This window comes from Cervus canadensis, chromosome 10 (genome assembly GCF_019320065.1).
Source record: "Cervus canadensis isolate Bull #8, Minnesota chromosome 10, ASM1932006v1, whole genome shotgun sequence".
NCBI classification, from domain to species: domain Eukaryota; kingdom Metazoa; phylum Chordata; class Mammalia; order Artiodactyla; family Cervidae; genus Cervus; species Cervus canadensis.
In genome coordinates this window covers 13145827-13169253 of record NC_057395.1, presented here as the reverse complement: position 1 = coordinate 13169253, position 23427 = coordinate 13145827, and the positions used below count along the sequence as shown (strand labels likewise).

The 23427-nt window shown below is 38.8% G+C and overlaps 1 protein-coding gene across 3 annotated transcripts in view; it reads left to right on the top strand.

Annotated features, from left to right (window-relative positions):
- The first annotated feature begins 8763 nt into the window (after window positions 1-8763).
- MACROD2 (mono-ADP ribosylhydrolase 2) overlaps window positions 8764-23427 on the top strand; it is a 2136932-nt gene continuing 2122268 nt past the window's right edge. The window contains exons 1-2 of one of the 3 annotated variants that reach the window (XM_043478451.1): window positions 8764-9087; window positions 16266-16382. In XM_043478451.1, the coding sequence (XP_043334386.1) occupies window positions 16280-16382 (103 nt within the window). In that variant the 5' untranslated portion in view covers window positions 8764-9087; window positions 16266-16279. Of the gene's footprint in view, window positions 9107-16265; window positions 16383-23427 lie in introns of all 3 variants that reach the window. The other 2 variants (XM_043478448.1, XM_043478449.1) reach the window with 2 other exon arrangements.

Here is a 23427-nt window from a genome sequence, read left to right as displayed (position 1 = left end):
GTTTGTTCAGGGGAGAATCCATTCTTTGCCTGGAATTATCCAGCTTTTAGTGGCTGCCCACATTTCTCAGTTTGTGGCTACATCACTCCAATCTCTGCACAACCATCACTGTGGTTTCTCCTCTTCTGTGGTTTAATCTTTCTCTGTCTCCCTCTTAGGACACCTGCAATTACATTTAGAGACCACCAAAATACAGGATAATCTCCCCATCTCAAGATCCTTAGTCATATCTGCAAAGTTCCTTCTGCCAAATAAAGTAACATTCATAGGTTCTAGAGATTAGGTCCTAGAAATCTCTGGGATTGTTATTTAATCTACCAGAGTCCCTAATATCTTTTCCTTTCACTAAGGGACGTCAAAATGTAACTGTCCCAACATCTGTGCTTTAAAAAAGTGTCTAAATAAAATTTATTTAAACTCAATATCATCCATTAAACATTCCTTATACAATCTTTTTACCAGTCCCCATTTGGATCCAGAATTATCAGCATCTTTCTGCAGATGATTTTGCTTCTTGTTTTCAATCAAACCATGGCCATTTGACCTATCTTCCCTTGACTTCCTTCCTCCTATGTTCAAACTTCTCTCACTTTTGAATCTATCCACATTTACTTTCTCTGGTACTTTAATCTATTTAGCATTTGTTCTTCTATTTCTCTTTTTGTCTCTTTTTCTTTTTGTTTCAATCTTTTTGTATCAATCTTCTTAATTTAAAAACTCTTCATTCCATCTCTCCTAGAAAAATTTTCTTTTGACTCTAGTATCCTTACTACTGTTATTAATATCTTCTCTATTTATCTTTTAGCCTCCAAATATCTCAAAAGAATACTCCATAATCACTGTTCCTGTCTTGCTGCCTCTCACTTATTCTTCAACTATTTGCTTTTATTTTCACTAATTTATATAGACGATAAACCCAATTATATTTTCTCAGTTCTTATCCTACTTAATCTCTGTGAGATATCTGACATTTCTGATCATTAACATCTTCTTGAAAATATAGTATTGGTTTTTCTGAAAATGTAATGGCAATTAATTTTCTATACTGTTGAATAAACTTCTCATTCTTCCACTGCATCCTCTCTCATTCATTCACGTGTTGAAAATCTGCCATATGCTAAAGATGAATGGTAATACTGTTTGAGGTGTTCACAACAATTTTATCTGTTAGTCCCTCTCTTGGTTTTCACATTAAAATTAAGGTCTCCCATTTTGGTCTCATGTACTCTTGATGAAAGTGAAAGAGGAGAGTGAAAAAGTTGGCTTAAAGCTCAACAATCAGAAAACTAAGATCATGGCATCGGGTCCCATCATTTCATGGCAAATACATGGGGAAACAGTGGAAACAATGGCTGACTATTTTTCTGGTCTCCAAAATCACTGCAGATGGTGATTGCAGCCATGAAATTAAAAGACGCTTACTCCTTGGAAGGAAAGTTATGACCAACCTAGACAGCATATTAAAAAGCAGAGACAATACTTTGCCAACAAAGGTCCATCTAGTCAAGGCTGTGGTTTTTCCAGTGATCATGTATGGATGTGAGAGTTGGACTACAAAGAAAGCTGAACGCCGAAGAATTGATGCTTTTGAACTGTGGTGTTGGAGAAGGCTCTTGAGAGTCACTTGGACTGCAAGGAGATCCAACCAGTCCATCCTAAAGGATGGTGTTCATTGGAAGGACTGATGTTGAAGCTGAAACTCCAATACTTTCGCCACCTGATGCAAAAAGCTGACTCATTTGAAAAGACCCTGGTGCTGGGAAAAATTGAGGGCAGGAGGAAAAGGGGATGACAGAGGATGAGATGGTTAGATGGCATCACAGACTCGATGGACATGAATCTGGGTAGACTCGGGAGTGGGTGATGGACAGGGAAGCCTGGCATGCTGCGGTTCATGGGGTCGCAAAGAATCGGACATGACTGAGCGACTGAACTGAACTCTTCCTTAATTTTGCTAACATTTCTCTATAGATGCTTCCTTACATTTCATTAATTCAATAAACCTTTATTATGTGCCAGGAATTGGGCATTTTCTGTGAATGGTGAGCAACAAGATATACTTCCTATCCTCAGAGAGTTTAAGTCTAGATTAAAAGATAAATATTAATAAAATAATCTCACAAAACCTGTGAAAAGTGTTTTATAGGAAAATGAATTAGTACTGATGACATATAAGGGGGAACTGTGTGTAGAGGCCAGGTGGGGTCAGAATCACCAAAGGTTTTGCCAGGGAGAAGATTTTGCCAGCTATACTCTGAAGAAAGAGAATGGGTTGGCTAAGCATGACATGTCCTAGGTATAGTGATAAACATGTGACAAGGCCATGTGTTGAGAATAAGATGTGTTCAAGGAGCTGAAAAGCTCTAAGGGCTGCTATGGTTGTAATCAGAGATGGGTGGAGGGGTGAAGCATGATATAAATTAAAGCAGAATTGGTAGTGAGGGTCACTCCTAAATGATTCAGTTTTAACAATGATCATTTTAGTCAGCTTGGGTGGCCAAAACAAAATACTGGGTGGCTTGAACAACAGAAATCAATTTTCTAACAGTTCTAGAAGCTGGAAGTGATCCGTGTACAGCGTCATCTGCTTCTTGTGAAGGCTCTCTTTCTGACTTGCAGATAGCTGCCTTCTCACTTTGTCTTTACATGATGGGGGACAATGGAATCAGGACCATGGAGTTAGAGGGAAGGGGGAAAAGAGAGAGAGCGCGTGAACTCATCCTCTTTTTTTAAGGTCACAGTCCTACTGGATTAGAGCTCCACCCTTATGACCTCATTTAACCCTAATGACCTCCAAAAGACCCTATATCCAGATATAACCATATCGTGGACTAGAGTTTCAACATATGAATTTTTGGGGGAAACTCAATTCAATCTATAATTAAGACCATCAGAAAGTCACTTAATGAGTTACAGCAGTGAAATGACTTGATCAAATTTGATAACTCTAGACGCAGGGCAGCGAACAGACAGAAGAGAGGCAAAAGTTGACAGGGGGACAGACAGTAAGGAAGTCTTTTATTCAAACTTAGCTTACTGCAGTGATATTGGAAAGGTGAGTAATTCAAGAATAGTAGTATGGAAATAAAACTGAGAAGTATAGCCATTCATTTGAAATGAGAGAAAAGTTTAAAGAGGTACCAGAATCCCAGGGACGGCAGAGCCTGGTGGACTGCCATCTATGGGGTCGCACAGAGTCAGACACAACTGAGGTGACTTAGCAGCAGCAGCAGCAGCAGGGATGGTGCTTAGGTTTCTATATTGCTCAACTGAAATGGGTGATGAAGCCATTCAAAGAGATGAAGATGATGGAAGAGGTCTAAGAGTGGGGGAAAGACCAGAGTAGTACATGGTACATTTCAAATACTTCTGAGATATTAAATATTAATATTTAGTAAGCTCCAGGAGTTGGTGATGGACAGGGAAGCCTGGCTTGCTGCAATCCATGGAGCAGCAAAGAGTCGGACGTGACTGAGTGACTGAACTGAATTGAATGGTTTTCAATGGTATTTTGTCAGAGTAATTAAAACTAAATACTGAAACAAGGACCCTCTAACTACCAATGCCTTAACACAATACATAAGTTTCTTATTTACATCATAGTCCGATGTGGTACTCCTTGGAGCCCAGAGATACTCCTTCAAGCAGTGACTCAGGGATCTAAGTTCCTTCCTTCTTGAGATACTGTTTCTGTGATCACTGTGGAAAAGAAAGAGAATATGAATGAGTGCACAGATGGTCTGATGGTTAGGCCTGGAAGTGGCATGTGTAACTTTTGTCCCATAACTGACCCAGGATGCAGTCATATGTACTAACTAAACTCAAGTGAAAGTTGCTCAGTCGTGTTGAATCTTTGGGACCCCACGGACTATACAGTCCATGGAATTCTCCAGGCCAGAACACTGGAGTGGGTAGCTTTTCCATTCTCCAGGGGATCTTTCCAATCCAGGGACTGAACCCAGGTCTCCCACATTGCAGGCAGATTCTTTACCAGCTGAGCCACCAGGGAAGCCCAAGAATATTGGAGTGGGTAGCCTATCTCATCTGTAGGGGATCTTCCTGACCCAGGAATAGAACCGGGGTCTCCTGCATTGCAGATGGGTTCTTCACCAGCTGAGCTACAAGGGAAGCCAACCAACTTCAAGGGAGACTATAAAATATGGTCTTGTTATGGACTAAGAAAGAAGACATTGTATTAGTGAGCATCTCTGCCACATTTACTATGTGCTAGTCACTTTGTGTTTTAACTCATTTAATCCTTACATCAACCTTATAAGGTAGATATTATATTTTCATTTCCACATAACAGATCAACCCCCCCTCCCCACAAAGTTTAGAGACCTTGTGTAAATTGCCAAGAGTCACATAATCAGTAAGGGTAAACCTAGAATTTGAATTCAGATGAACAGGCTCCACATGCCTTTTTGCCAGTATGTAACACTGCCTCTTAAAATTAAGGTCCAGTACATGGTAGCATGTATAGGTCTAAAGTTCGAGAAGAAAGTTTTCCTGGAAATAATAAATTTGGGAGCCATTAGGTTAGGATTTCCTAACCTCAGCAGTACTGACATTCTTTGTTGTGGGGGACTATATTGTGCATCATAGGTTGCTTAGCAGAATCCTTGGTTTATACTCACTTAAAGCGAGTAGCATTCTTCCCTCAGGTGTGACAACCAAAAATGCCACCAGACATTGCTTGTGTCCCCAAGGGAGACAGAATTGCCCCTAGTTGAGAATTATAGTTATAAATGGAGCCATGAATATGGATGAAATTATTCAAAGTAAAAAGTGAAAAGAGATAAAAAGCTCTAGTTCTGAGTGCCAATGAACTCCAACATGTAATGACTGAAGAGAAAGATGGGGCAAAAAAGGAGACTGTAAAAGAATGAAGATATTAAGAAGAGGTGGCAAGAATACACAGAAGAGCTGTACACAAAAGACCTTCATGACCCAGATAAACACCATGCTGTGATCACTCACCTAGTCAGACATCCTGGAATGCCAAGTCAAGTGGGCCTTAGGAAGCATCACTACGAACAAAGCTAGTGGAGGTGATGGAATTCCAGTTAAGCTATTTCAAATCCTAAAAGATGATGCTGTGAAAGTGCTGCACTCAATATGCCAGCAAATTTAGAAAACTCAGCAGTGGCCACAGGACTAGAAAAGGTCTCTTTTCATTCCAATCCCAAAGAAAGGCAATGCCAAAGAATGTTCGTGCTACTGCACAATTGCACTCATCCCACACAATAGCAAAGTAATGCTCAAAATTCTCCAAGCGAGGCTTTAACAGTATGTGAACCATGAGCTTCCAGATGTTCAAGCTGGATTTAGAAAAGGCAGAGGAACCAGAGATTAAATTGACAACAGAGTTCCAGAAAAACATCTATTTCTCCTTTATTGAGTATGCCAAAGCCTTTGACTGTGTGGATCACAACAAACTGGAAAATTCTGAAAGAGATGGGAATAACAGACCACCTGACCCGCCTCCTGAGAAATCTGTATTCAGGTCAAGAAGCAACAGTTAGAACTGGACATGGAACAACAGACTGGTTCCAAATTGGGAAAGGAGTATGTCAAGGCTGTATATTGTCACCCTGCTTATTGAACTTACATGCAGAGTACATCATGAGAAATGCAGGGCTGGATGAAGCACAAGCTGGAATCAAGATTTCTGGGAGAAATATCAATAACCTCAGATATGCAAATGATACCACCCTAATAACTGAAAGCAAAGATGAGCTAAAGAGCTTCTTGATGAAAGTGAAAGAGGAGAGTGAAAAAGTTGGCTTAGAACTCAACATTCAGAAAACTAAGATCATGGCATCTGATCCCATCACTTCAAGGCAAATAGATGGGGAAACAATGCAAAGAGTGAGAGACTTTATTTTTGGGGGCTCCAAAATCACTGCAGATCGTGACTGCAGCCATGAAATTAAAAGATGCTTGCACCTTGGAAGAAAAGCTATGACCAACCTAGACAGCATACTGAAAAGTACAGGCATAACTTTGCCAACAAAGGTCCATTTAGCCAAAGCTATGTTTTTTCTATTAGTCATGTATGGATGTGAGTGTTTGACTATAAAGAAAGCTGAGCACCAAAGAATTGATGCTTTTGAACTGTGGTGTTTGAGAAGACTCTTGCGAATCCCTTGGATTGCAAGGAGTTCCAACCAGTCCATCCTAAAGGAAAGCAGTCCTGAATATTTACTGGAAGGACTGATGTTGAAGCTGAAACTCCAATACTTTGGCCACATGATATGAAGAAACTACTCCTTTGAAAAGACCCTGTTGCTGGGGAAGATTAAAGACAGGAGGAGAAGGGGACAACAGAGGATGAGATGGTTGGATGGCATCACTGACTCTACGGACATGAGTTTGAGTAAGCTCTGGGAGTTGGTGATGGACAGGGAAGCCTGACATGCTGCAGTCCATGGAGTAGCAAAGAGTTGGACCTGACTGAGCGACTGAACTGAACTGAACTGAAAGGAATGACTAGACAGGAGGAAACTCAAATTGAAGTGAAAGTGAAAGTCTTGCTCAGTCGTTTCTCTTTGAGACCCCATGGACTATACAGTCCATGGAATTCTCCAGACCAGAATACTAGAGTGGGTAGCCTTTCCCTTCTGTGGGGGATCTTCCCAACCTAGGGATCTAACCAGGTCTCCCACATTGCAGGTGGATTCTTCACCAGCTGAGCCACAGGGAAGCCCAAGAATACTGGAGTAGGTAGCCTATGCCTTCTACAGAGGATATTCTTGACCCAGGAATCTAACCGGGGTCTCCTCCACTGCAGGAAAATTATTTACCAACTGGGCTATCAAAGGAAAAGAACTCTGTAAGGAGCAATAAGAGGTTAATAGTGTTAAATGCTGCTGAAAGATCTAGTAAGAGAAAGATTGAATAGTGTTCACTAAATATAACATGAAGGTCACTGATTACCTTAGCAATAGCCATTTCTGTTGATTTATAGGATAGAACCCAGAACCCAGATTAGAGTGAATTGCAGAACAGAAAGCGGGATGTAAGAAAATGGATTCTTCTTTGAATGGAAGAAGCTATAGCTTCTGCTTGCAGTAGTGGGTGTGGGATCACAGGAGGAACTTTTTTTTTTTTTAAACATGGTAAAGATCTGAGAAAGTTTAAAAGTTGATGGATGGTCCCAGTTCTTCGAGTCAACATGAGATAATCAATAGTGTAGTATTCCTAAGAAAGCACAGGTGGAATGCCTGGCTCTGGGTTGGGGTAGTAAAAGCTTCTCTGTGTTAACAGAAGAGATGGTGCCCAGATAATGCACTTTCCTGTAAACACCTAACATTTTGTATTTCTAACTAAGAATTCAATATTTTTCCCACAAAATTGAAACTATTTCTGTATTGTTCATACTATTAATCATATTGCTGTTTTCCTCAATTATACCACGAAACTATATTCTTTCTCTTTCTCATTCTCTTCCCCAAATCTATTTCGTTACCAATTTTTATCGATTCTGCCTTGGTAATGTGCCCTTTACTAGAGTTCACCTTTTATTTCCACTGCCAGTAAATGAGTATTTTTATTACTAGTTCAAATTTCACTTCCCTCTTGAAGCTTTCCTTATTTCTTTCAATTTTTTAGTTTCACAGTGTTGAGAAAAACAGCAGCACTGTCACAATAAAAAATTTTACCTGTGTTATTAATCATTTTCATGAGTGTCCTGTTAATCAGAACATTTCATTCTTTACAATTCTAAGTGGGGCCTCCCCCTTTCTTTTCTATTAAAAGAAACTGTGTTCCAAATAATTACTTGCTCTTACACATCTGACTTACCTACAGCACATATGGCACAGTACCTTAATTATCAAATACGGATTCACCACTTTCGTCAAATCAACCTTGTAGATGGTCTGATGTTTAGAAACACCATAAATTTGGGGAGGGGGTTACCCAAATTTCCCCTAAATTCTAGGGCACCCTACTCTTATGGAAGACTTAAGTAGAACTGGGTTTTCAGAACACGTGCAGACTAGTATTGCCCAGATTCAAGCGAACGCTTTAGACCAGCAGCTTTACCTGAAGCAACTGGCGGAGAGTAAAGTAAGATGAAGGACTTTGATTAACACCCACTTGAACTTGCCTTGATGGAAGTTCTTCAGTTTTCAATATAAGTTTTGGCTGCTCACTCCTCCCCGGGTCTTAACTCTTGAGTTCATTTTACTTCTGTTCCTTCCAGACTTCACCGGAATCGAGTGAAATATGTAGTTTCTACTACAAGATCGGGGAGCTGATAGTGTATGGTTTGGAATCATCACCTAATCCTTTCTCTTCTTTCGGTTATATTTGCCCACCCCGAGGAAACCCTCAGATTCTGTGGTAAAATCGGTCCAGACGGGGCGATGAGAGCGAGCGAGTACAATTCGTGTTGACTGACAGCCCTCCCACACATACAGCTTTAGGCCCTGAAAGCAGCGTTGCCCGTCTGCAGTCACCTGGCGCACCTAGCCCTCCCCATAGGCCACGCCCTCGGGTTCTCCCTGCGCAGCGAAACCGGAGGGAAGCCCAGCTCTTCTCGGAGTTCCCGGGTGGCCGCCCCACGCCACGCCCCAGTCGTGAGCCACCTCCAGCCCTCTCGCGCCCTGGCTCCGCCCCCTCCAGCTCCCCAACGTCTCCGGCGTCAGGCCCGAGCCTGCGCCTGCGCGTGCGCCCTGGGGCCGAAGTCGGGGCGCGCGGCGGCTGGAACGCGGAGAGCGGCGGGAGGTGCAGCCAATGGGAGGCGGCGCTGGCTAGCGGCTGGGAGGCGGGGCCTGCGCGGGTGTTAGGTTAGCGCGAGGCGTGACCTAGTTGACAGGCTCTGAGGTGCTGCTGTGGCGGCGGCCGTGGGGGTGAGGCGGGTGGGAGCCGGAGCCGAGCGCGGGCTGAGGGAGGAGGGCGGCGACTGGAGAGCGGCGAGCGGCGCGGGACCCGGAGCCTCTTTCACTTTTTCCCTCCCGAGTGCCCCCTCCCCACCCTCCCACTCCACACACACCCTGTTTGCCCGTGAGCCTGGGGAACTTGCAGCTTAAAGCCAGCCACCCCCACGGCAACATGTACCCCAGCAACAAGAAGAAAAAGGTGTGGAGAGAGGAGAAAGGTAACCCGGCCGTCGAGTCCTGGGGGGTCGGGCGGCGGGGTGGGTTGGGGGCGGGGGTCAGGGGTCTGTGTGCCGCGGCGCGCTCCGCCCGGCTCCTGCCTCGCGCCCGCCCAGCCGGTGCCGCCTTCCCGGCAGGTCCGTGTGTGTACACGCGCGCACGCCGGCGTGCACGCGCCACCCCCGGGCACCTGCGGCTCGCGCACGTGTGGGCGCACGCCCCTCTCCTCCTCCCGCTGCGCCCGGTCACCTTCGCCGGGCCGGCGGCGCGGACCTCTGCGCGGCGGCCGCTGGGCTCCGCCGGACTCCCTCAAGGCCCCCGCCCTGTCCCCGGACCCCAGCCGGGATTCTGGGATTCCCCGCCCAGGTGTTCCACGGACACGTGCCCGCCGGCCAACGGCCGGACTGCCGCTGCTGATGCTGCCCGGCTCCCGCGGAGCCTCAGCCGGTCACCCCTCGCCTCGCTCCCTTGTGCTCCGCTGGCCGGGCGTCCCCGCCTCTCGGTGTTCAGTCAGGGCCTTTCCTTCTGCGCCCGCCGCAGTGTGACTTTTGGAACCTGGATCTCCGGGGACACCTGAAGCCAGCGTGTCTGGTCCGCGAGGCTAGGTGCCTTTGGAGAAGTCCGAATGGGTTTTTCTCCGCAGTGCTTTTCTTCTCGACTCCGTCACGGTCTGAAGTTGCTCCGAGTAAGATTATGAGACTAATGTCACTCTGTGAATGAGCCTACCCCTGAGTTTTGTGCCGATCCAAGCTTGCCCACATCAGTCAGGTTGACGGCGGCATTGAGGTCGATAAAACACTGAAGTGTGCGACTCAACCATCTTTCCCCCCCTTCTCCCTGTTTCTCTTTGGCATCAGTTAGGCAATATTCTAAGAGTCTCTGCAGTTTTTTCTTTGTTTCTTAAAAATTAGCTAATTATACAGAAATGTAGTAAAAAGTACTTGCAGTGCTACTGCTAAGATATACTAAACTTAGAGTATGTCAAGAGTGACAGAAGTGCAAATCTCTCCTAAGTACCTTACCTTCTTTATAGAACAAGGATAAAAGAATGACTAGAGTGAAAGTTGATTTCCTTGATAATAGATGTTTAAAACCTGTGGATTGTTTTTGCAGTTCCTGGTCTTTATAAATAAGGCCAAGCAGCGGATGAAAGAAAGGGAATGAATGTAGGAAAAGAATCCTTTAATATAGGGCTTACTTCAAACAGCGCATGAATAAAGAGATTAATAGGGATTTCTTTTTCCACATTAACTACTGGCAAGAATTAACATAGCATAACTGAAGGAGCCAATTAAAAGGGTCTTTAAATATTGTTGCATACCATTTAATTACATTTTAATGATTATGGACATATATAGAACTAAATTTTGGTGTTGCAAAACAAATGCTGTTGATATATAAAGTAGTGTAAAATATTTTTGTTTTGTTTTCCCAGTAAAAGTTATTTGAATTTCAACAAGAATTTATCTTCTAAGCTTTGAAAAATCTTTTATGCCCATTTTTATTGATGATCTTGAAATATTAGATTGGTATTATTGATAATAATGAAGGCAGAATAGTGAAAGACATGGAGATTGTTTCAATAGATGAATAATTGATGAAATTATAGCAATTACTTAAGAACTATCTTTATTCCATAATAATGTTCCTAAAGTAACAATGTTATAATGGTTCCTTCATTTAACGTATACACTGTTAGACTGTGATAAACAAGCATTTTAGAAACTGTAATGTCTTGATTTTTTTCTTCTCTTACTTGTAATAATAGAAAATATTACCAAATTAATATATCCTAACAGAGAAGCAAAGGCACAGTTAAAGAAGGCGTTTAACAAAGTAAATTTTTCTCTTGTCCAAAATTAACCTATTTTTACATGAAGTTAAATGTTAAAAGAGAAAGTTATTATGGCCTTGAAGACATTTTAGTGTGTCAGTGTCTTAATCAGAATATCTATTTTTGCAATAAGTAGTATTTATAATATGGTAAATCAACTATATTTCAGTAAAATTTCTCTCTATCTTATGTTGTGCCATCAAGAAGGAGCTAAGGATTTCCAGGATAGTAGTATTAAGAAGCTGACGGAATGCATGACCTTTTTCTGAATTGCAGTGAAGAGGGTATTATCGTATTTTTGTAGCTGTTATTTAAATCTAAAGGAAGGCTTACCCACCTCATTGAAATGTCAAGGCATTCTATAAACACATTTTAACTCAGTATACCATATACTGAGTATGACTGAAAAGCTGAAACATCCCTTAAGGAAAAGTTTTGTGTAAAACTGAAGAGACTGTGTATATGACTGTGGCCTCCAGTATGTGTCATTGTTTAAATAAGTAAGGAATTCTCAAGTCCACATAGGTTAAATAAATGATGTTGATCTAATAATTTGCACCCCCTAATTCAAAAGTACTCAGTGTGTATTATCATTTTAAGTACTGAAAGTTAAATTATCTCAGTGTTTTATCTTGTTGTCTTATTTTGTGTCCATAGTTGAGTTTTTAAGTAAATGGAATGACAGAGGTCAGGTTGCTTTCCCATATATACTCTGATACTAAAAAGTACAAGTTCCTTCACAGTATTTTCAATCCTGATTGTTGATATTGCAGTATTTCCATGTCAGTGATCTGAGCTTTTATGGTTGTGCTTTGGTAAACCCCAGTCATCACTTTTCTTCCTCTGTGATTATTTCATATTTACCATTCCCTTCAAGCTTCCTTTTTCACCAAGACCCCAACCTCCTATACTAAACAGGTGACATTCCCTTGTGTGTGTGTGTTTTTTGGCTGCGATTGGTCTTTGTTCCTGTGTGCATGCTTTCTCTAGTTGCAGCTTAGGGGCTACTCTTCGTTGGTGTGAGCAGGCTTCTCATTGCGGAGGCTTCTCTTGTGGAGCACGGGCTCTGGGGGTGCAGGCTTAGTAATTGTGGCACACAGGGTTAGTTGCTTCGTGGCATGTGGAATCTTCCTGGGCCAGGGATCGAATCCGTATCCCCTGCATTGTCAGGCAGATAACTATCCACTGTACCACAAGAGAAGTCTGCCATTGCCTTTTTGATTCATGGAGAAAACACATGTCATGAACATATGAACAGCCCTAACTTCATTCTCCATAGTCTCTTTCTTTACATGTCCATTGTTTTCAGCTTTCTTCCTTTTTTTTAGAGGAAACACTTTTTTTCCCCTTGGTTTCTAAGGTTAACCCATCTGCTTGTGCTCTTTATATCATCTGTATTCTTTGAGATCTTGTATTGTCATTTATGCTCATTTGGGTATGTTTCATTTCTCAGTGTCTTTGGGTTCCTCTTCTTAGCCTATAACAATGATTAAGTCTCTTCTACCCTAAGGTAGCGTTCCTTCCACAGGGTTCCCCTTGGAGTTGCTATTCTCACTTCTCTCAGTCCCTCAGTCTCCTGGATCTCAGTTATGCTTTAAGGAAACTAATGTTTCTAAAGTCACGCAGTAATAACAATGATGGTGGTACTGGTATAAAAAAATACTATTTGAGTTCTGTTTTTGTGTGCCCAGCACTGTTTTAAGTAACATACTTGAATTGTCTTATTTAATTCTCACAACTTCATGAGGTAGTATATTGTAAGCTTTGAGCTTGCACTCAAAGTTCTCTTGAGTTTTGAACTCCATTTGCCTGGGTTTGAATCCTAGTTTATTGCTTACTAGCTGTGAATCTGTAGATAAATTATTCAACTTCTCTCTCTTCGTTGTCTCATCTATACATTGGGAATAATACCTACCGGCCTACCTCAAGAAGAGAGATGTAAAGAGATTAAGTAACCCAAGATCACATAGATTTGCATGATTTGCGTTAGAATGCAGATGGCTCTGTTGACCATTTTGTTCTCTTTTCAGTGTTGTTTTTGACCTAGGTGATAAAAATATGTGGCTTATTAATTTTCATTCTTCCTGATCTTCCTGTAGCAATTGACAAGATTTCCCCTCTTCTCCTCAATAAAACACTTTTCTTTGCTGGTTTCTATATCACTGGGACACTGATTCACCTTGTACCCCCAGTGACATCTGTTTTGTTTTATTTTCCCCTCTTTGTGTCCACTCCCTAAATGTTATTTGTTTGAGATTTGCTTTCCTATCTTATCCTTCTGTATGAACTTACTGTAGGACTAGAATTTTAGGTTATGAATTCCAAAATCACTAGGCTGGTTTTCTTTCTCCTGAGTTCCAAATTCTTGATTTCAACTTGAATGCCCTAGAGGTCTTAAATTCAATATAGTGTTGACTCTGGAGTATTGTAGTATTGACTAGATCACATGTAAGCCCGTTCTAGGAGCAGGCAAAAATGTTGCTTCCCCAATTTTTGTTCACTTGCGCTTACATAAATACTTTTTGCCGTTTTATTTCTGTGAAAGAATCTTTTAAATTGATTATTTTATGAGGGTTCGATTACCTAAAATGAAATACTATCCTTAAAACCACTTACCTAAACTACTGTACCTCATAATGTGCTGAAAGAGAATCGAGAGTGCGAGTATGACTGTCAATCGCTCTACATCATGGAGACCTTTGGTAAAGTACATGATACATCATGACAGCTGACATAACAAAATGAGTGAGGATGCCAGTGTCAGTTTATACATTGAATATTAGTAAATCTTAACTTGTTATTCCCTTAGTTTCAAACAGAATTTTTACATTATTCCCGCCCCCCTCCCCCCGTATCCTAGTAGATCATTTTATGCACCATCTAGGATATGCATAATCAACTTTGAATATTAGTGGTATAGTTTTTAGGGTAAGGGCTTCCTTGGTAACTCAGCGGTAAAGAATCTGCCTGCCAACGCGGGAGATGGAGGTTTGGTCCCTGGGTGGGGAAGATCCCTTGGAGAAGGAAATGAAATGGCAACCCACTCCAGTATTCTTGCCTGGGAAATCTCAAGGACAGAGAAGCCTGGTGGGCTACAGGCTATGGGGTTTTAAAGAGTTGGACACACTTAGCAACGAAACAACAACAGCAACCAAAAAACAGTTTTTAGGGTAAGATTAAACTGCTTGGCGTGGTATAGAGATTTCTGTCCATTTTTGTTTTATGTTTCCAGTTACTTTTCAAATTTGTGGCCATTTTCCACCTTGTATTAATACCTTCATTAAATTATTCTTGAATAGTTTATTCAAAGCTCAAAATTCTCTAAGCTAGGGTTCAATAGTACATGAACTGAGAACTTCCAGATGTTCAGGCTGGATTTAGAAAAGGCAGAGGACAAATTACCAACATCTGTTGGATCATCAAAAAAGCAAGAGATTTCCAGAAAAACATCTACTTCTGCTTTATTGACTATGCTAAAGCCTTTGACTGTGTGATCACAACAAACTATGGAAAATTCTGAAAGAGATGGGAATACTGGACCTGCCTCCTGAGAAATCTGTATGCAGGTCAAAAAGCAACAGTTAGAACTGGACATGGAACAATGAACTGGTTCCGAATTGGGAAAGGAGTATGTCAAGGCTGTATATTGTCACCCTGCTTGTTTAACTTAATGTGCAGAGTACATCATGCAGAATGGCGGGATGTCACGATGAAGCACAAGCTGGAATCAAGATTTCTGGGAGAAATACCAATAACCTCAGATGACACCACTCTTAGGCCGGAAAGCGAAGAAGAACTAAAGAGCCTCTTGATGAAAGTGAAAGAGGAGAGAAAAAGTTGGCTTAAAACTCAACATTCAAGAAACTAAGATCATGGCATCCAGTCTGATCACTTCTTGGAGAATAGATGGGGAAAGAATGGAAACAGTGATAGACTATTTTCTTGGGTTCCAGAATCACTGCAGATCGTGACTGCAGCCATGAAATTAGAAGACGCTTGCTCCTTTGAAGAAAAGCTATGACCAACCTAGACAGCATACTAAAAAGCAGAGGCATTACTTTGCCAACAAAGGTCCATCTAGTCAAAGCTATGGTTTTTCCAGTAGTCATGTGTGGATGTGAGAGTTGGACTATAAAGAAAGCTAAGCACTGAAGAATTGATGCTTTTGAATGTAGTGTTGGAGAAGACTCTTGAGGATCCCTTGGACTGCAAGGAGCTTAAGCCAGTCAGTCCTAAAGGAAATCAGTCCTGAATATTCATTGGAAGATCTGATGCTGAAGCTCCAATACTTTGGCCACCTGATGGGAAGAACCAACTGATTTGAAAAGACCCTGATGGTGGGAAAGATTGAAGGCAGGAGGAAAAGGGGATGACAGGGGATGAAATGGTTGGATGACATCATTGAGTCAATGGACATGCGTTTGAGAAAGTTCCTGGAGTTGGTGATGGACAGGGAAGCCTGGCGTGCTGCAGTCACCTCTTGGGGAGCTTTCCCTGAGACGGTAGTACCGTATAGTGGCTAATGGTGTAGGCTATAGTTGTTGATGGAGAGATCTATGTGGATTTTAATGGAAAGCTCTCTAGATTTGAACAAACTGCTGAACTTTGATGTGCTTCATTTCCCTATCTGCAAAATCCGAATAATTATACTATCAGTTTTGCTGAGTGTTGGAAAGATTATTTTAATAAAAGTATACATGTGAAGGTCCTGGCACACAGTGAGTTCTTTATAAATGACGTCAGCTGTTGTTAATTCTAAGTGTTTAAAAAGTGTTATAATATTAGAATCAAGACTTATAAAGTGTTATTTATATCACCTCCACAAAGGTATTATTAAATTGAAAGGGCATTTTTATTGTTGATGGCATCATAGAATTAAGGAATATCTTGGTGGTTGCTTTTATTGTGCTTTTAGCATTTGTATGTATTTGTCTTAGGATTTTTTATTTTATTTATGTAGCTATTATTTTTTATCTTGCCCATTTCCCCTTTTGTCTTATGAACTCCTCCAGAGTTAAGGGTCACCTTTGTCCCTGCAGTGTATAAATGTATTATTTGGCACATAGTGGACTGCCAGTAGATGTCTGAAAGAGCTTCTTTCTGGACTGTCACAAGAATGTTTTCCTCATCAGGCTTTGATCTTTTTTTTTGCCTGCTGAGTGTTAATTTGACTCCATTCAAATATGGAGTCACTAGATTTGTATTTTGGTATTCTTCAAGCCCGCACCAACTCTTGGTTAATTTAACATGGTTAATATTTAAATTATAAAATAATTCCTGAACTTAAAAGTTAAATACAAATGGAGATTCTGCTTTTATTTTGCAAGAACGTTTGCTGAAGATGACCATAGAGGAGAGACGCAAAGAATACATAAGGGATTATGTTCCCCTGAACACCATCCCATCGTGGAAAGAGGAGATGAAGGGCAAGAGCCAAAATGATGGTAAGTTTCTCAGAACATTTTTTCAGGTAGATACCATTCCTATTTGTTTATGACCTCTGGAGGACAATTGGTGATAGAATGGAATAACTGGCGTTGAATAAAGAGATGTCATTTTTGCTATCTGAAATAATTGGTTGTCATTTAATTGTTTTCAGCAATCTACCCTGTGTTATTTAAACTTAAGAAATTGTATTAACGTAATTCATGTTCGGAAGTATACCACATTTATGTGGTACTTTTTTACAGTTACTTAAACTATTCTGCAGTAGTGTTTGAAGCAAATTATATTAGGGATATACTGCTTTGGTGGGATGGCCTGTTGCGTTTGTTTTGATTAAGTTCATTTGAAAGTTATTTTAAGAATTGGATACAGTTGAAAGAGTGTATTAGGAAGAACAGAGAAAAACCAAATAACATTTCATGTAATTTTAGAGAAGAGTTTATATGTTGTATGATATGATATGTTTACCTGTTAAGTATTTGTATGACAAAGTTAACTCTTAAAGTTGTTATGATCTAATGAGAGTCTAGATTGTTTTAGGGAAATATATGTGTTAGAATATAAATGAACTATTAAGTATTAGAAAGGTATATGGAAACAGTTCTAAAAAAGCACAAGAGATTTAATGGATGTTTGACATATTATCTCTGAATGAGTACTCATTGGTGTTAATAGTCTGAATGTGAAATTTAAGAAGAAATGGTATTTTTAAGGATATATAAATATTGAGAATGAAAGCTAATTTTATGAAAGGGACTTAGAACCTTCTAATTTCATAGGTTGTGGTCTTAGACCCGGGCTTCCCTGGTGGCTCCAGAGAGGGAATTATAGAGTATACTGTGGACCCAGATCAAGAAGACTGGCATGGAATTCCTATGGGTAAAATCTGTGGGAAATAGCAGCCAAATTAGCCTTTGGTGTCTGTGCAGAGAACACGTTTAACTCAGTGTTTGGGCTTTAGAGAGAATTTTGTTTTTCTAGGAAAGCAAAGCCTGTGGGTTCTTTTAGAGCTTACTCTGCCTGGAAACATGTGTGACCTTGGGCAAATGAGGTAGTGGCTGTACCCCCAGTTCTTTTGGAGTCACTGAATAAGCTGATTGAGATGTACACATCTAACCTGCTTGCCCAGTGTCTTCAGCAAATGCAGTTGTTTTAATAATGGTTGAATTAAGACATCATTGAGAGAAGACAGTGCTGTGTAAAGAAAAGTGTATAGATCAGAAGGACAGATTTTTGGGCCTTGTCTGAACTAAGGCCATGTGCCTCTTCATGTTTTGGTCTCAGTTATTTATTTTTTTGTTTATTAGAAACTGATAGTGAATACTTAAGCTCTATTTTTTGTGACAGGTGAATCTCTCTTTACTTGTGCTTCATTTATCTGATTTTCTTTCTTTATTGCTGTTGTAGGTGGTCATTTTCTAAGGATGATGATCTATTTAAACAAATTTTGCATCCTGAAACAGGTAGATTTCTGTTGCTGCCAGAAGAATTGAAAAAGCAATAGTGATACGTAGGCTGCACTGCCCAGTTTTGGGTCTGCTCATGTCTGTGTAGAGGCTTGACCTTTGTGTTGGTTGCTGTACTTGAATATTCAGCGTGAGAGACTTAGGGTTGAACTGGGTTGTTAGAGAAGTCAAGAGTTTGGTATTTTTAGAGATACCACAGACCAAAATATTTCCCCCAATCAGAGAAGATACATTGAGTAACACCTCACATTGTTATTCCCTAACAAGAGTCTATTATTTAATCATTTCTCCCAGTATGAGCTCTGAAAGTGATTTACAACTGCTGTCTATATTTCATTTGTTTCTTCAAGTTTTTTGAATGTGAATGTTTTTCATGAGGAACTAGGTGGTGTTATCAGAATTGTATTTCTATTAAACAATGTTTTATGTCCATTTAATGTTACTTTATCGTGACCCAGAAATTGGTAACTGGTCTCTTCTCTTTTTCATGAAATGGAATAATACTGTTAATTTCTTTGCATTATTGCACACTTTCATTGTGATTTCTTCCAGTGTTACCTATCCAGTGCTCAATTATACTGAAACATTAGTCAAGAGAGTTTTGGTATTTTATTAGTTTGAAAGATCCTTTAAAAATATAAATCTTTGAAAAATGATAAAGGTCAATTATATAGTAATATTTTTATATTTTAAAGTGTTTAAGCCACTGCTTATAAATGTGTATGTATTAATATATAAGTAGGTATTGGTATTTATAATAATTTAATCTTTTAAGTATAAGATTTCAAACTAAGTTTTAAAAGACGTCTGTTGATAAGTCTGTGCCATTTAGTTTCCGATTTGTAGGAAAGGAATAATATTTGTTGGGCTAGCATAAGCATAATATTCCAGTTTTAAGTTTAATAGTTTATTTATTTATCTGTGTCTTTTTGGAAGACCATTTTGGCTTTGATGTCCATGATTACATGAAATGTTCTCAGCCTATTGTTTAACATTTTTTTTCTTAATTTTGTTCAGTTTTCCTTTAATTAAATGCTTCTTATTATTTCATTGTAATAGACATTTAAGTAAAAATGAGGAGAGTGGCCAAATGTATTTGTTGTAATTTTAAGCTATCTTAACAAAAGGAAACCAAAAATTGCCAAATAATATAAAATTAGTGTTTCTGCAGAAAGGAAGAAGCAAGTAGATGATATTTTTTACTTTGACTTACTTGTTTGATAATATCAGAAAGCTAGGGACCTGTAGATGGAGAAGGACATGGCAACCCACTCCAGTATTCTTGCCTATAGAATACTGTGGACAGAGGAGCCTGGTGCGCTGCTGTCCGTGGGGTCCCACAGAGTTGGACACGACTGAAGTGACTTAGCAGCAGCAGGGACCCATAGAAGAAAGAATGGAAGATTACCTAAAAGACTGATACCCAGAAACCCATTTGCTTATTATTCATGTTTATATTTGTCAACTACTATTAGTAAATCTCTGAAATTACATGCTTCTGATTACTTCTTCCTATGGTTAGCAATTATGTAATAATTCTGTTTCATTTGTCAGTTGCTCTGTTGTAGGGAATTTTAAAATACTTGTTTCTCCTATTATACTATTTCTCTAGCACCTGTAATAGTGCCTTATGCCTAGGTGGGCTAAGTTAGTACGTTACATAAGAATGCTTCAGAGGTTAACAGTCTACAAAGGACAATGCTTTTTTATTTTTTTTTAAACTTTAAAACGAGCATTTAAAAAGATATATAAAAATAGACTAGTATAATGAACCTTTATGTACCCACCATCCAGTTTCAACAGTTAATAATGATTAGTTTTATGTCATGTGTATCAGTGCTCCCTGGACATTTCTCCCAGACTATTTTGGAGCAATTCCTGTATATCTTACCAACTTTATCTGTAAATACATGTTTGTGTGCCTGTGCATGCATCTCTAAAAGATAAGGGCACATTTTTGTTATTTAAATATAACCACAATACTACTGTACCTGAAAATTAAGAATTCTTTAGTTAAATGTCCAGTTAGTATTCACATTTTTCTTGTTATCTCATAAAGAGTTTTGCTTTCTTGTATGGTTGATTTGCTTCAGTCAAGATCTAGACAAGGTTCACATACTGCATTTAATTGATATATTTCTTAAGTCTCTTTTAATCTGTAGTTTCTTCTCTTTCTGTCCTTTTGCCTCTTGCAATTTATCTATTGGAAAAAGTAGGCTGTTTGTCTTATAGAATTTTTCACATTTTGGATTTTACTCAGTGCATCTTTGTTGTGTCATTTAGCATGTTCCTCTGTCCCCCTGTGTTTCTTACAAGCTGGTAGTTAAATCCAGAGGCTTGGTAAGACTTGAGTTTTATTTTTTGGAAAGATTACTTTATAGATTATTATACCTTCTTTTTGCATAAGGTCTGGTTATTGCTCTCTGTGGTGATTAGGACTGATCACTAGGTTCAGATATTGTCTGCCTAATCCATTCTTTGTAAAGTTCCCTAAAATAATAAAGATGAGTTAGGTGGAAACTATAAAATTATTTTACTCAGGTATGACAAAATAGTAAAAGGGTCATTTAGAAACTTGATATTTCATATCTTATATGTAATATTCAAATCTGATTTATAGGTCATTTGAAAACATTTAACTAGAAAATACCTGAACTGTGAAGTCTTTATAAGTCTGAATTTCCATTTTTTGAGGTGTATAGAAATATTTTGAGATTTGTGGGTTGACTGGAGACATGTGTGTTTGTTTCTTTTGATTAACTTAGAATTTCAGCCTTATTTGCTCTTTTTAACTAACTTCTACTTTTGAATGATTTTTTAAAGAGGTGATGGCAAACCAAATAATATGTTAACTTTTCTAAGAGGTGATGGCTGATCAAAGAAATAAAAGTTAACTCCAAATTCCTGAGTCTATCACATTGAGATCTTATTTCAATGTTTTGAATTTTGTTATATTTTACCTATGTCCCAAGTTGACTATTGATATTCAAACATCATCAAAGAAAGAGTATCTTAGTCATGTTTCAGTTCTTGTGCGGAGCCCTGTATTTTTATCCTTAGTAAATTAGCAATAATTACTTCTTGAATGTCAGTATATTTATTAATCACCAGAAATGAGGAAATAAAAATATAATTATGTTGCTGAAAATCAGATGGACGGGGTAAGGGACCATATGGCAAAACAAATTTAAAAATTTTAGTAACTATGATGAGGTGGGCTTTGCTACAGATTTTTAAACTATATTAACCGCACTATTTTTATTAAATATTTAATGTTATTTGAAAGACAGACCACAATTTAAAATGATTAAATAGTTAGAAACATGGTATTTATAACAGGATGGAATTTAGTATGGTTATAAAAATTGGAAAGGTATGTTTCCTATTATAGTCTTTTGATATTGATTCCTTTTAATATTATTTTCAGTTTGAGCACTATGCTTTAAAAGTAAAATAATCTATAGAAGCAGAGGAAAACTCAGAGCAAAACACCTCTACTTTTTAAGGTAGAAATCTTTTGTTTTCAGTGGGTGGTGATTTTTTCCCCATTTTTTTCATGATCTTAAAATGAATTTAATTAAAAAACAGAAATATCTTTTTGCCTCAGGTAACTAAAATCACTCAGGCTTATTCTTTTAACATTTATTTGTGAAGTTTCCATTACCTGTGAATATGTTGCCCAAGGAGAGCTTATATTAGAAACATATTTTTCACTCCAGAAGTGAAAGGTAGACTTAAAGACTGGGCTTCCCAGGTGGTTCTAGTGGTAAGGAACTTGCCTGCCAGTGCAGGAGACATAAGAGACTTGGGTTCAATCCCTGGGTTGGGAAAATCCCCTGGAGAAGGAAATGGCAACCCACTCCAGTGTTCTTGCCTGGAGAATCCCAAGGACAGGGTCACAAAGAGTTGGATATGAATGAAGTGACTTAGCACACACAGATTAAAGACTAAAATCCTAAAATGATCTGAATTCTTCTATGATCTGGCCTTTCTCCTTTTGGCCTCTTATTATATCACCCTTTTTCTTGGTCTCTGCATCTAACCACACTGTCCTTTCTCTTTCTGGAATGTTCTGTGCTCCTTCCAACTGCTGATTATTTATCTTTTTGTTTTTATCTTCACATCTCAGCTTTCAGTTCTCAGACTGAAACCTTTCTATTCTCCCTGAAATCTTCCCTGAACCCTTACTCTGAAACAGGTTCCTATGTTAAATACTTTCATACAGCATTGGTAACAGTTTGTTTTTAATGTACTCAATCATAGAATTATCTGATCAAGATTTATCTCCTTATAAAGACTAATTACTGTGAACTTAGGGACCATGTTGTCTGTCTTAATTCTCCTTTATATCCCTGGCATCTAGCATAATGCTTGATGCACTGTAGATATTTAATAAGTATTTGTTTTGTGACTTGAATAAATGATAAACTATTTGCCTGGTGATATTTCATTTCATACATTATTTTTTGTCTTCTTACCTTTTTTTTCACTGAATTATAAAGATTCATGTGGGCCTTAGAAATTAATCCAGTTGTTTTTAATGTAGATAGCAAATACTTTTCCTCTCTGTATTATAAGGTCAGTCTTACTCTTTTAAAGGTTAGATAGCCTAATGATAAGTAACAGTAAAGATTTTACAGAACTACTGTATAGATATTTAACTAGTTAGTTGACCCAAGGATGAGAATTCATGTGTTACGTTCATTCATCAGTATTGTATATTGTTATTTGTAGTACTTAGTAACTAAACATCATTATTTTAATTTCTGTGTGCTTAAATGTCAACAGAACTTAAGTTAAATGAGTGTAAATGTAGAAGCTTAGGCCTATTATATAACAACAGTTTTAAGTGTGGAAAAATTTTAAGGTATTCTGAATGCCTTTATTTTGCAATTATTGATTTTTGACACATAAAACAGCCTAGAAATTATCTTATTATTACATCCTGTTTAATACCCTTTACTGAGTTTGTTAGTTTGCTTCCAAAAAGAACTTGGCTACAGATAAAGAATTAGGTTCCCATGGAAGAATTAAGCTGAGTAAGAGAATTTTGAGGATAAATGACGTTCGCACTAATGTGTGAAAATATAAACAATTTTTGTGTAGTGGTATTTTGTGTGAAGGTGTAAGAATCAGTTTAGTCAGACATTTGTGAAATAAGGTTAACTTCTAAAATGGAGAAAAAAAGAATATCAAATTATATAGGGATTCATAATTCACTACATGGTTTTTGTTTTTCCTCTGCCTTTATCTCACCCTTGGTCTTCTAAACTACTTTCCAACACAGTTTTAACAACCACATAAGTTTTATTGCACATTGCATTGTGTGCCACCAAGTGCTATGTAAATTGCCCTTGTATTTAAACTTGTTTTTAAAATAATGTAGAAACAAAAATAAATTTTTTTGGATACATGTAAATATGACCCAGTTTTGAAACCACAGGATTAAAAGTTCTTTCTGTGTATTTTGTAGGTCTGTAACTTCATCACAGATTCTGTTAGTTTTCTTTTTTAACCCATTAAATGAATTATACTCGCAAGTATGGTTTCACTTAAATATATTTGATCAAAGCACACA